This window comes from Chroicocephalus ridibundus, chromosome 16 (assembly GCF_963924245.1).
Source record: "Chroicocephalus ridibundus chromosome 16, bChrRid1.1, whole genome shotgun sequence".
NCBI lineage: Eukaryota > Metazoa > Chordata > Aves > Charadriiformes > Laridae > Chroicocephalus > Chroicocephalus ridibundus.
This window is the reverse complement of record NC_086299.1, coordinates 10,130,293-10,142,336: the sequence shown is the minus strand read 5'-3', so window position 1 is coordinate 10,142,336 and position 12,044 is coordinate 10,130,293. Positions and strand designations below refer to the sequence as shown.

The 12,044-nt window shown below is 49.5% G+C and overlaps 1 protein-coding gene across 25 annotated transcripts in view; it reads left to right on the top strand.

Annotated features, from left to right (window-relative positions):
- Positions 1-12,044, top strand: part of EIF4G3 (eukaryotic translation initiation factor 4 gamma 3) — a 156,817-nt gene that overhangs the window by 114,976 nt on the left and 29,797 nt on the right. For 20 of the 25 annotated variants that reach the window (XM_063353954.1, XM_063353950.1, XM_063353959.1 and 17 more), the window contains 5 exons: positions 3,559-3,647; positions 5,890-6,139; positions 8,650-8,807; positions 9,983-10,108; positions 11,231-11,341. In XM_063353954.1, coding sequence (XP_063210024.1) covers positions 3,559-3,647; positions 5,890-6,139; positions 8,650-8,807; positions 9,983-10,108; positions 11,231-11,341 — 734 coding nt within the window. Of the gene's footprint in view, positions 1-3,558; positions 3,648-5,889; positions 6,140-8,649; positions 8,808-9,982; positions 10,109-11,230; positions 11,342-11,509; positions 11,624-12,044 lie in introns of all 25 variants that reach the window. The other 5 variants (XM_063353973.1, XM_063353974.1, XM_063353956.1 and 2 more) reach the window with 2 other exon arrangements.

Below are 12,044 nucleotides of genomic sequence, written 5' to 3'. Positions count from 1 at the left end.
AGGGCTGTTTCTTGCAGAGCTCATTTATGAGACGTATTTCAAAATAAAGTAGCCCGACTGACTGCGAGGCCCTGGGTTTCGTAGCCGTGGGGGCTGTAACGAGCAACTTGGGGCACTAATTGGAAATATCTTGGAGAAATATCTCCAGCACCCAAAGCCGGAGGGTCGGAAACATAAATCAGGTATCGCCTTTTTCTTGATTTTTTTGCCATAGCCCACTGGAAGATATTTTCTTTCCCGCGAGCTGGAAGACGATGGTGAGCCTTCGCTTTGGTTTTTAATGGCACATTGGCTAAAAAAATAAAAATACAAGAGCTGGTATTAATTTATGCTTAGCGGTTGGCACCCACATCAGAGAGGGCACGGCCGTCTCTGTCTGGCTTGCTGGGTTGTGGAATCCCCGGCCTGGGGGTCTCCTGCCGAAGGATGTCCCACTGGAGAACAGGATGGAGCTGCAGAAACGGGTCTGCTGAGCAGATTTCCCCGGTGGTGACGTTATCGCCAGTGATGACGGCCGGGATAGTCTGGAAAGGAGGATTTTGTTACTCTTTCCGGTCCTACGGCAGCTAGAGGATTCATTTGGTTATTTTTTTGCGATGGGATTGTGCGTGTGTTGTAACTCAAATTATAAAAGAAGAGGGGAATATCTTAAAAACAGAAAGAATTAAAAGAGCAGAAGTAATGCGGGAGGCAATACTTAGCAAGGACGTAAAGATGAGATATGGCTTTTGATGTAGGTCAGTATTTTCACTCCTGTTAATTCTCTTGTCTTTATAAGCGGCGGCGAGCAGAGCTGTCGGTGCTGGTTAGGCAGGAGCACGCGGGCTCTGCTGGTGTCCCTTCTCCAGCAGAAAGGAGCTCCCACCTGACGCGTCAAAGCGGGCTGGAAACGAGCTCTGGAAATGTGTGAACGCAGGCAAAAATGAACTTTCATTTGAGAACAGATTTGATTATTGGCGTGCAGGAAAAAAATGCTGAATCTGGGAGGACCAGAAAATTGAGAGAAAGACGTGAAGCGTGCGGAGACCTCCCTTGCCGAGGGCCAAACTGGCCGCGTTACCTTTTGGTTTCTCTGTGGCTCACGTCGTGTCTCGCTACTGAAACTCAATTTTCGGGTAGCGTCGCTGTCCCGGTCGGGTTTTGGGTTTGGGAGTGTTGGCACCTAAACTCGCTTTAATTTTCTCAGCATACATTAGCATAAATTCTCCTGTTGAGTCAGTTCCTGTAGCAGAAATGAGAACTCAACAGGAAAAAAAAAAAAAAAACCAAAACATCTGCTGTCTGCTATTTTAAGAGGGGAAAGATGGCGTAAGATCTCCGGAGATCCCGCCGCTGTGTCCCACTCCGCTCCGACACCCGGCCAGGGGCTGGCACCGAATTCCAGCTGTGGAACCGCGGGGCGAAACGACGGCTGCTGCCGTGCCTTGGGATTCGAGGCCAGCGTCCGGCCAAGCGTCCTCCTGCGGGGAAGCAGGAAAAGGATCTGCGGGATTAAAACAGGGCAAAAGCTGCAGGACTCATTCGGGAGCCTTGGCAGAATCCCGTCCTTTAGAGAGCTTGCTTTTGCCAAAAAAAGGGGAAAAAATCTATTAATGAGAAGCGCTAATGTTAACATCCTGAGAGCCGAGGAAGGAGACCCCCCCAAACCTTTGCCAAACCCAAATCCGCGACCCTGAGTTTGTTTCTGTGCGTTTAAAACCGAAACGTTATTTTAGATGTTTTCCATAGCATCGTTTGAGCTTAAACGGAGTGAAATTCTGTCAAATCAAAAACTTTGGGGTTAATCAATTACTTTTCTTGGCGGTGGCAGCCTTTAGGTCATTGCTGCGCAGATGTGACCCCCTCCTTGAAGAAATCCCCCCCCCAAGTGTGGAAGTGGCATCACCAAACAAGAAGGCGGCGTGCCGTGGCAGTGGGGCTTGACGGCCCAGCCTTTAAACCAGCAGGTTTTTTGAAAAGTGCTAAATTTTCATGAAATTCGAGCAGATTTCGTGGTGGGGCCTCGCTTAGGTCCGCGCTTTGCTAAAGCGCAGAAATTAGCGCCTGGCCCTTACCCGGTTTCACCCCGGGACAGGGAGAATAACTCGGCGAGGGTACGGCGGACACCTCCTGGCGGTAGCAAAAGCTCAACCCCGGTTGCGTAAGGCAAAGCCCTTTTGAAATCGGCGGCTGCTGGCCCGTTTCTCTCCTTTTTGCCGCAGGAATCCCGGGTTCCAGCCAGGCTCTGCCCCGCTCTGAGAGCGCAGCATCCCTCCGTGCAGCTGCCTTGGACGGGGCGTGCGGGACTCGCAGCCCTGGGAGACCTGGAGGGTTTTGCCTCCGTGAACCATCAGTTCCGTCAAGGACCAGATGATGTTTGAATATTTGAATTAGACAATTTTTTTTTTTTTTTTTTTAATTTTTATTAACCTTCGCTTTTTTGGTGTTTAGCACAAAGATAAAAATCTTTTATCAGCACCGTGCTGGGATTCCCGCAGCCCCCGGCGTTTCTGCAGGTCCGTAGTCGCCCTCCCAACAGGGAAACGCCGTTACGGAGCTGCTGGGGCTCGTACGTATCTTTTGGGACAGTGGGAACGCAGCAAATCCACTTTCCTCTTTGCCCACAGGAACAAAGTAGGCCATTATTAACACTCTTTTCATTTATCCGTAGTCGAAGAGCCTTTCAGAATTATATTTTATTGGGATAAAATAAGTGCACGCTGCGTTTTTTCCACGGCGTCTGCTAGAAACCAAAGGCTCGAGCTGGAAATCTGTTTGCAGTAAACTTCAGTCACGGCATCAATTCTGTGTACGCTCTGTGTGAAACACGCATGTGTGCTCGGTATCGGAATTTAAGCTGGTAGCACTTGGAACAAATTACGAGCGTATTGGATTAATGGTTTTGTCTCCTCTTAATATATCGCGTGGTTTCTTTTACCCTTCAGGGGGGAAAAAAGCGATGAGAGTAAATCACTGCTGATCTTAGAAATATTATATGGTGTTTTCTTTGAATGAGTTGGCCGGGGAAATTAATGAATGGTGGAGTTGTTAACCTGCTTTTAAATTGAAATATAAATCCAGCTCCGGAGAGCCAGCAGCGCTGCAAGATTGGAAGAGTTCTCCTTTTGGATGAGCTGTTGGAAATTTGGGCCAGTTCATGGTTCTGGTTTATGGTTAATATTGTAATTCTTGTAATACTCCTTGAGACAAATATGTCGAGAGGAACCTTCTAGCCAATACTTGATCTTTCAAAAAAAAAAAAAAAAAATTTCTGAAGGTTTTCTTTCGCCCTGCACGATCCTTATACTGTTGGTCATAAACTCCTTGCTATCACAAGTACCGTTTCGGCCTTGAATGAGCAACTTGTAAAACAATGACCGTGTTTTAATGTCACACTAACGATTTTGTTATTACCGCGTTGGAACAAAAAGTGGTTGTATCAAGCTGAATCCTCCGCAAGGCTGCGGCTGCTTCATTTTCCTGTATGTAAAACCTGAGCGCGAGAGGGAAAGGCATCACCCACGGCCAAATTCGCCCCGTGTAATTTAGTGTTGTAATAGGTGTACGCTTCCATTGCAGCCCAAACAGCTGTAACTGCACCAAAGACGTGGAAGAAACCAAAAGACCGGACCCAAGCCACTGAGGAGGTGACAGAGGCGGAAACGGAGGTAAGAGGGACCCACAGTCCTGCTTTATCCAAACTTAATGATGATGTTGCTCTCTTGAAACTGTATTTTAGACACGTTGCTTCCTAGTTGTCTCTCAGGGATCCAGCACAGACTTATGTGTGGGGACTGTGATTATTATGTGGGGGACTGTGATTATTCCCCAGCTTTTTGCTCTGTTCCCTGTTGAAGCTCTTCAGTTTTCTTCCTTCTCGCCTAATTGAACGACTCCCCACGTTCAAGAACACGTCACTGTTGTCCCTCCAGTGAAGGATGAGATAAAAGCAGGTTTAAATCATAGAATCACAGAATGGTTCGGGTTAGAAGAGACCTTAAAGATCATCTAGTTCTAATTCCCCTGCCCTGGGCAGGGACACCTCCCACCAGCCCAGGCTGCTCCAAGCCCCGTCCAACCTGGCCTTGAACCCCTCCAGGGATGGGGCAGCCACAGCTTCTCTGGGCAACCTGGGCCAGGGGCTCACCACCCTCAGAGTGAAAAATTTCCTGATGCCTAGTCTAAATCTCCCCTCTTTCAGTTTTAAACCCTTCCCCCTCGTCCCATGGCTCCCCTCCCTGCTCCAGAGTCCCTCCCCAGCTTTCCTGGAGCCCCTTTAGGGACTGGAAGGGGCTGGAAGGTCTCCCCGGAGCCTTCTCTTCTCCAGGCTGAACGCCCCCAGCTCTCTCAGCCTGTCCCCACAGCAGAGGGGCTCCAGCCCTCGGATCTCTTCATGCTGCCCCCCTTGGGTGGAGTGGTTCTGCTGCACGGTGATGTCATTGTGATGTCACGGCCGAAGGTTGGTTTCCATGATAACCACCTGACGGAGAAGCTTGGGAAAGGAAAAGGTGGAAGTTTTGAGGCAAAACCACCTCGACTGTAATTAGATGAGTAAAGAACATCTCCCTTGCTGCCGTTCTGGTAGGGATATTGCAGGAGGAACCTCTTTTGTTTAATATCCTGGGTAAAACTGGGGTTAGAATAGATCTCCGAGCGGGGGAGAGAGTAAAAATGCACAAACCCAGGCTGCCCGCGCGTATATAAAAACTGACCGCAGAGTAGCGTTGCTTCTTCACTCCAAATTCTTCTTCGGTTATTATTCGTCTGCGCTTTCCTCCCCAACTTGCCCGTAATTGCCGCAAACGCCGCCGAACCTCTCCGCTCTGAGAGCGTGTTGTTGCAGAGTAAATCCAGAGCCCGGCGGACGGTACTTCACCCTCAGTGTAAGCCAGGGTGTGCAGCAGATAGGCTCGTGTGGGCGTTGGGAATGGTACGGGGGTGTTTTCCCCTCCGTTTCCGGGGGAAAGGGTGCTTCAGATGGCGACGGGCAGGGCACCACGCTGCGACGGCTGGGCTGCGCGCAACGGGAAAAGCCGATGCTGGGGTAATCCACGGAAATGAAAAGCATCCCCCGTGCTCCTTCCCGAGCCAGAGAGCCAAGGGTGTCGCTGGGGCCGCGCCAGCAAGTTTATGCTCTCCGTACGCTCTCTGCGTCGGTTATTGGAGGAGTCGTGTCTCCTGGCCCACGTGGCATTTTCACCAAGGCTCATTTTTTCAGAGTATTCCTCGAAAAAATCTGCAAAAAGCGTTTTAGGATGTAGCGCCATTGGGTTGGGAGGCGGAAGGATCGAGAGGCTCTTCCGGAGCATCCTCAGTGAAGCCTTTCCTTTGTTTAATGCTTTTCGCCGTCTCCGACTGCGGAATAAGGCTGTGTCCTCGGAGAGCTCTAAAAGGAGCAGCCAGGGATACTAATAAAAGTGTTTTCCTGAAACAGAGATGCTGAAGTTGTGGCTGTGTGTCATATTACCTGCTTTATCAGGATCTGCTCCAATTAGCAGCGTACGTTTAAAGGAAGGATCCCCCCAAAATGACGGGGGGTGTCCTTTAAAGTGCCGGGGAGAGGGGAGGCGCGAGGCTGGTCCTTCTGGGCTGGGATTGCTCATGGCTCTCGCGCCGTAGGGCCCAGCAGTTCCTGCCGTCCGATCCCAACAGCTCCTGGGGATTTCACGGGCAACGCCAAGTCTTTCCAGTTACACTCTTACTCATCGGCGGGTTATCTCCGGGGATGAACCTCTGCGTCACCTGGTTGTTCCCTGTGTCGCTCCAGATCTCCGTATCTCTGTTTAAGACGCATACGTGTTCCCGTTAGGCGCAAAAATGCCGTGCGAGTAAATGACGAGCCGTTTCGCGTGCTTTGAATTTTGGCAGGGTGTTTTTAACGTAACCTCTGTGTTTCCATCTGTGCTTCAGCCTAAAGTAGAAGAGGAACTTTCAGGTGACAAAGTACTTGAATCTGACCAGGAGAAAATGAGCCATGGGTTTCAACTGGAGAGAGACCCCTCTGAGCTTAAAAAAGCGAAACCTGTGGAAGAAAACGGAGAGCAGGAAGCAGAACCTGTCCGGAACGGTGCCGAGAGCGTTTCTGAGGGAGAAGGAACCGATGCAAACTCTGGCTTCACAGAGAGCTCCAGCGAAGGGCCGGCGTACCAGTATAAACCAGGTAAATCCTGTTTCAGACTCTTGCTTGGTTTTCTGCCTCCCTCCTCCGTCCATCCTCCCCGTTCCCAGTGGGGCCGGAAGGGGCTGCGGCATTTCACCGTGTCCGGATCCACCGTGATCCGCTAACGGATCCACTCAGAGAGCCCTTCTGGGGGAGCACAAAAGGAAAATTGCTTTTTCTTTTGCTGGTGGTAAAGAGGAGAAAGAGAAAATCCCCAATTCCTTGAATTTAGTGCCCGTGTGGATGTTGGCTGCAGCACGGTGGGAATGGTGGTGAGTCGGTTCCCCCGTGATCGACGGCTGAGAACCATCCAAGAAATTCCATGTAAGCGGAATTCTTAAATAAGAGAAGCCTTAAATCTCTTATTCTTAAATAAGAGATTTGAAAGTTCGGAGTGGGTCCTAAGTAGGAGTGTGTGTGTTTAGATAAATGTGATGTCCTGGCGAAGCGGTGGGGTAGATCTTCAGGTTTCTAGAAGAGAAAGGAAAAGAAAGACAGAGTTTGTGGTTTCCAGTCCAGGCCCTGCGATTGAACTGCCACCGTGCGGTTCTTCTGACAAACCAGTTGGAGCGCGGGCTCCCAGGATACGGTCCTTTCGCTGCTATTTAGCTCTGGATATAGTCTACCTAAGGGGGTATTTTTTGTTATTTATTAAGATATTTAATTTGTAGACCTGAACCGCTATTAATTCACCTCGTTAAGAGAGACCTTGAGACTGGCTTCTCAGTTGCTATCAATTTTTAAGCCATTTCTTATTCAGGTGAAGCTCCGTCCAAATTAATTAGTCATTTTCTTAGGAGCCCAGACATTAAAGAGTATAAAAGAAAACAAGGAAGGACCTTGAGAGTCCGGACAAGGTATCGGGAAGGAGCACCACCATTTAGCGATTGCACTGTGGTTGTTATTTCAGCGCCGCTTTGTTCTGACAAAGACCCAAGTTGCTTTTCTTCTGTTAATTTGGTAGCATCGTATCGTTAGGAGAAAACGTAGAGGCCTCTTGATAGTTTACGGCACGTTTATGATCGCTCCACCAGTTCGTTAGTTCAGCATATCTTGACGTTAATCCATAATTCATCAGCCGTCTCTCCCAAAGACTCGATGCAGTCGGAAGGATCCCGGTCGGGGCTGGATGTCCTTTCGCAGTAGTCCTCGATTTCAGCTCTGCTCTTTTCTAAAATGGGGGATTTTTGCCTTTTTGGTCGACCGTAGGAAGAATTGTGTGTTATATCCCATCTCTCAGCCTGCCTGTGACGCTGCCCAGCTGCTTTTCCCGTTAAAGCAGCTTGTTAAGACCTTTCCAGGAGAAGGAAACTGTACATACAAACCGTTTCTTGCTGCTGTCGGGACTTTTCCGTGATGAATGGAGGGTGGTGTGGCACTGGGATAGGCAGCTGGCTGGGAATTCTGGCTGGGACACAACAAGCCAGGCAAACCCATTTTCTGCACCCTTTTATCCCGAAGCTCTGTAGAAATAAAACTGCCCAAAGAGCTGAAAATTGTAATTGCTTTTGTGTATTTTCCTTCCCAGTTATTCAAAGCCATCGCTTGAACTGAGTTGTGTTTGGGGCCTCGACAGGGACGGGAGGGGTGAGAACCCAGAGACCTAAAGCCGCTGATCAGGGGCTGAAATAAAGAAATAACAGTAAAACCTTTAACAGCGAACCTGAACGTCCGGGTGAACGCAAAGCGGCGCCGTTTGGCATCAGTGAAATCCGGAGGCAGCGTCTCGTACGGATGTTCTCCTTCAGATAAAAACATTCCACCCGCTTTGGGGCCTGACCGGTCGCCCCGAGCCACTCTTTTTTTCTTTCTGAACTTCAAGCAAAGGGCAGCCAGCAAGGAAAAGCCGGTCTCTAGGCTACCAGGTGCTGATTCTCCTTGGGCTGAAGCGGCTGTAGGTTTCTATTTTGATTTGCGTCGGGCAAGGTCCTCTGCACCGCAGTTCTCCTGCCCAGAAAGCCCTCTGAAAAAAAAATGGGCGAAAAGTTGTAATTCTTAGAGCGTGGCTTGTGGTTGTGTGTTTTCTCTTGCTTCGCACCTTTATCTGCAGCACGGGTTGGTAAAGACTCGCTGTTTTCACGTTTTCCAAGGATATCTTTGTTCCGCGCCGTGCGCTCCTCGGCTCTGCAATTATCGCTGCCTCTTACACAAAAAAACCAGCTGCTTTAACTTCTGCGTTTTCACCTAGAAGCTGGGAATCGCCCCCATTTCATCCTGCTGCGCGAGAGAGCGGGAGTCAGAGTTAAAACGAGATGGCGTGGGTTAAAACTGCAATCGGTGACGAGTTGGAGCGTGGCTGCTGCTGGAGGTGGCCGTATGCTCCCCAGCGTTTACCTTCCTTTAATGCGATGTGTATTCCTGTCCTTGCTGCCTTCAAAATTGAAATAAAGTTGAATTTAAATTCCGCAAGCAGCTGTAACAATCTCATCCCTTTGGATGTACCGGAGACGGGTCTCGGAGGGCGGAGGTTTTTGTTACCTATGGATCTCAGGCACCTTCTCTCCTTATAGAGCAGTGGAAGCCCCTGGACCCGGAGGGGAAGAAGCAGTACGACCGGGAATTCTTACTGGATTTCCAGTTCATGCCTGCCTGTATCCAGAAGCCGGAGGGGCTGCCTCCCATAAGCGATGTGGTTCTCGACAAGGTGAGAGGAGAGCCGATAAAACAGGTGCGTGCAGTTTTTTTTTTTTTAAATATAAATAAAGATCCCTAAAGCGGGCTTTATTCCCTGCCCGTTCCAACGCAGGCTTTTGTTGGGAAGGGGAAGCGTTTGGCCGGTGGCACATCGCTAAATTCTTCAAAGGGAGGCGTTGGCGCCTGATGAGCGTGCACAGAAGATTTAAAAAACTGCAGCATTTTTAGTGGTCTCCGTCTGGATTGAGTCATTGTTGCTATTAAAATTGGAAGCGCTGTAGCCACGAAGGCCCAGGGATAGAAGCAAAGCAAGACTGAGCAGGGAGGCGGTGTCTCTTATTAGACCAATTCTACGGTTAGAAAGCGTAGGCGTGCTCTTGGGCAAACTCTTTTTTTTGGTGTGAAGCCGTTGTGTCAGTGTTTATGAGCTGATCTGATAAAAGATCTTTAAACCCTCGACTCTCAGAAAGTTTTGTGGTTTCTATCCAGCCTCGTTACAGCTGTGATTTTCTCCGCTGGATGTCTGCGCTTATTGAAATACTTGTTATTTCTGAAGCGCTGACACCAAGACCTTTATTCTCCGTCTCCATTAGAACTACGTAGTTCATTGATTTTGATGTGACCGCTACAGGCTCTTCAGATTCAAGCCCAGATCAGGATACGGGGGATTCTCACGTGCAGAAACATTTCCACTCTGAATTTCATACCCAGACAAATTGTAAAACGCAGTTTTGTTCCCAAAACGATTTCGTCCGCCTCCTGGTTTTCCATGATAGCTTCTCGCTGCTCTGTCTGCTTTTGAGCGTCCTTTGCTCGGTCAGCCATCTGTCTCGTTACCACAAAAGACATTTGTTTGAGGGAAGGTGGCAGTTTTGCGATCCTGAACCAAGACTATCACATTCATCTTGCAGAAGACGGGCCCGTGTTGCCGTAATTTTAGCCCCCATAAGTCATGCCCAGCCTTGAAATGTTTCTGAACTCCACCTATTTCCTCAGTAGTCACCTGCGGAAGGAGTATTTTAAATTAAATGTGTATTTTTGGTGTAAGTGTGGCTACGTAAAACTTGCATAGCTTCTTAAAAGTGTTCATTTGTATATTAAATATGAATATTATGCTTTAGCAGAGATTGTCTGTAGACTTGCGTGAACCTCGGTAGCCGCAGCAGCCGCTGAACAGATCCGGTTTGTTTGTTCTGCTCCACGACGCAGGTCAACCAGCCGAAATTGCCACTGAGAACTCTGGACCCTCGGATACTGCCTCGAGGACCAGACTTCACGCCAGCCTTTGCTGATTTTGGGAGGCAAACCTCTGGTGGAAGAAACGTAGCTGGAAGTGTGAGTTTACCCCAACTTGCTAATTTAAAAACTGGCCTTAACACCGATGAAGTCCGTCCTCACGCTTTTGGGTCTCTTCCGATGCTCCGGTGGTTCTGGTTTTGTCAGGATGAATGCAAGGGTGATGTTTTTCTTGGCTGTGAAAACGTAGGCAAATTAGAAAAACGTTGCGGATGTTTTTAACTGGTACGTATTGGTCTGAAATGGGTTTGATCTCCTTCCCCACTTCCCGCGCGAGAGGTGTGGAAACGTGTTTCCACGCGGAGGACCTGGCGGTCACACGTGCGCGAGCGCACATTTCTCGTACGACCACCTGGCGTTGGTGCGTCATCATAGGAGCCTAGTTTATAAAACGTGCCGATTTTATAAAGCAAAAAGCAAATAGATTTTACTAACCAAAAAATAAAAGAATATGCACAGCGCCTGTGTATGTTCTTGCTTTCTCTATGCTTCTACACGTTGCTTTGCTTTGGTCACTTCATTCCTTGTTTTCCTGCCTTTTCCTCTGCTTTTCTTTCACTTTCTCTTCTTTTCCCTGGGTCTGGCTTTGCCCAAACTCTGAAATCCCTCTCTGAATTCTTCCTTCTTGCCTTTGCCGTCGCTTTTTCTCGGGGTGCGGGTCCCCCCCAGTCAGCCGCAGCAGGGGATGGAGGCTGCCTCCACTAGGTGCAATCATTGATTTTTCGTCTTATCTGTTGGGATACGTCCAGTGTATCCATCCAGGCATAGCTGATGACATAGCCATCATTTATCTTTCAAAACCGCTGGTTTCAGAAAAGTTCACTGCATAACCTTGACTTCCAAGCGTGCGGATGTCCAGGAGGCTCGGAGTCAAACGCGGCGATTTTGAGTTGATGTGATGTTTCTGGTTTGCGAGCAGCCTCGTGGCCAGTGCCGCGGTTCCGGGGCACAGCGTCCGTGTCTTGGAGTAGCTTCGGTGTCGCGGTTTCTCTCGAAGCACCGCCCGGTCCCGAAACCTCGATGGCTGTTTGAGGTCGACGTCGCTTCCTGTATTTAGGACTTGCAGGTCGTACTCCGACGCCTTCTCTCCTTTCGTGCGCCGAACGTCCCGAGCCTCTCGGCGTCTCGGTAACGTCCCTGTCGCTCTTTCTCTTTCCGCAGGCCTGCAAAGTGCAGAGCAACCCTGGATTGCCTTCCCTGGCTCGGTGCGGTTCCCCAGCATGCCCTCTCTTGGTCTCGCCTCACCCACCATTGAGGAACCTGCCGATAGGGGTAAGCCAAATCCCCCCCTCTCCCCCCCAGATCTTTGCACCTTTTTGTAGAGTTGTCTTTTTCCCTAACGCCCACTGTTGATAAAGAACGACTGGCAGAAAACTTTACAAAAAGGTGCAACAGTGTTTAAAAAAAAAACGAAACAAGACTTGCATTGTACCCCTCTAGGCAGTCTTCAGTGGTGGGTGGGACATCACCAGCTGAGGGCATGCTGGGACGTTGGCCTGAGCGGGATCCGCGAGGGGTCTGCACTTTGCAGACCTGTGGAAAGGGGGAGAAAAGGTAAGTCCCGCTTACCCCGTTCATTTGGAGCATTCAGCACATAACATACATCTTACATTTGCGCCTCTCCAGAGTAGAGCCTTTTCTTTGCGTTTTCCTCGAGGAGGGTTGGAAGGGAACGTTCTTTAACAAGCCCTGCTGGCCTGCGACGGCGGCGGTTATAGGACGAGAGGGTTTTCAGCCCCGAGCAAAATCAGACGTTGTCTTCTCGTAAAGCATGGCAAAAACCTGCGTGTACGCTGCCTGTCCACTCGGTCATTCCACCTCTGCACAGGCCATGCCCATAAACCATTAAACCCCACTGCCTCTTCCTCGCCCTCCAAATAATGCCGAGCAGCTCAGCGCTAACAAGCTTTCGGCACGTTGAGAATCTTTTGTTTTGCTTCCTTGGCTTTTGTCTTTATTTCCTTCTTTTCGCTTA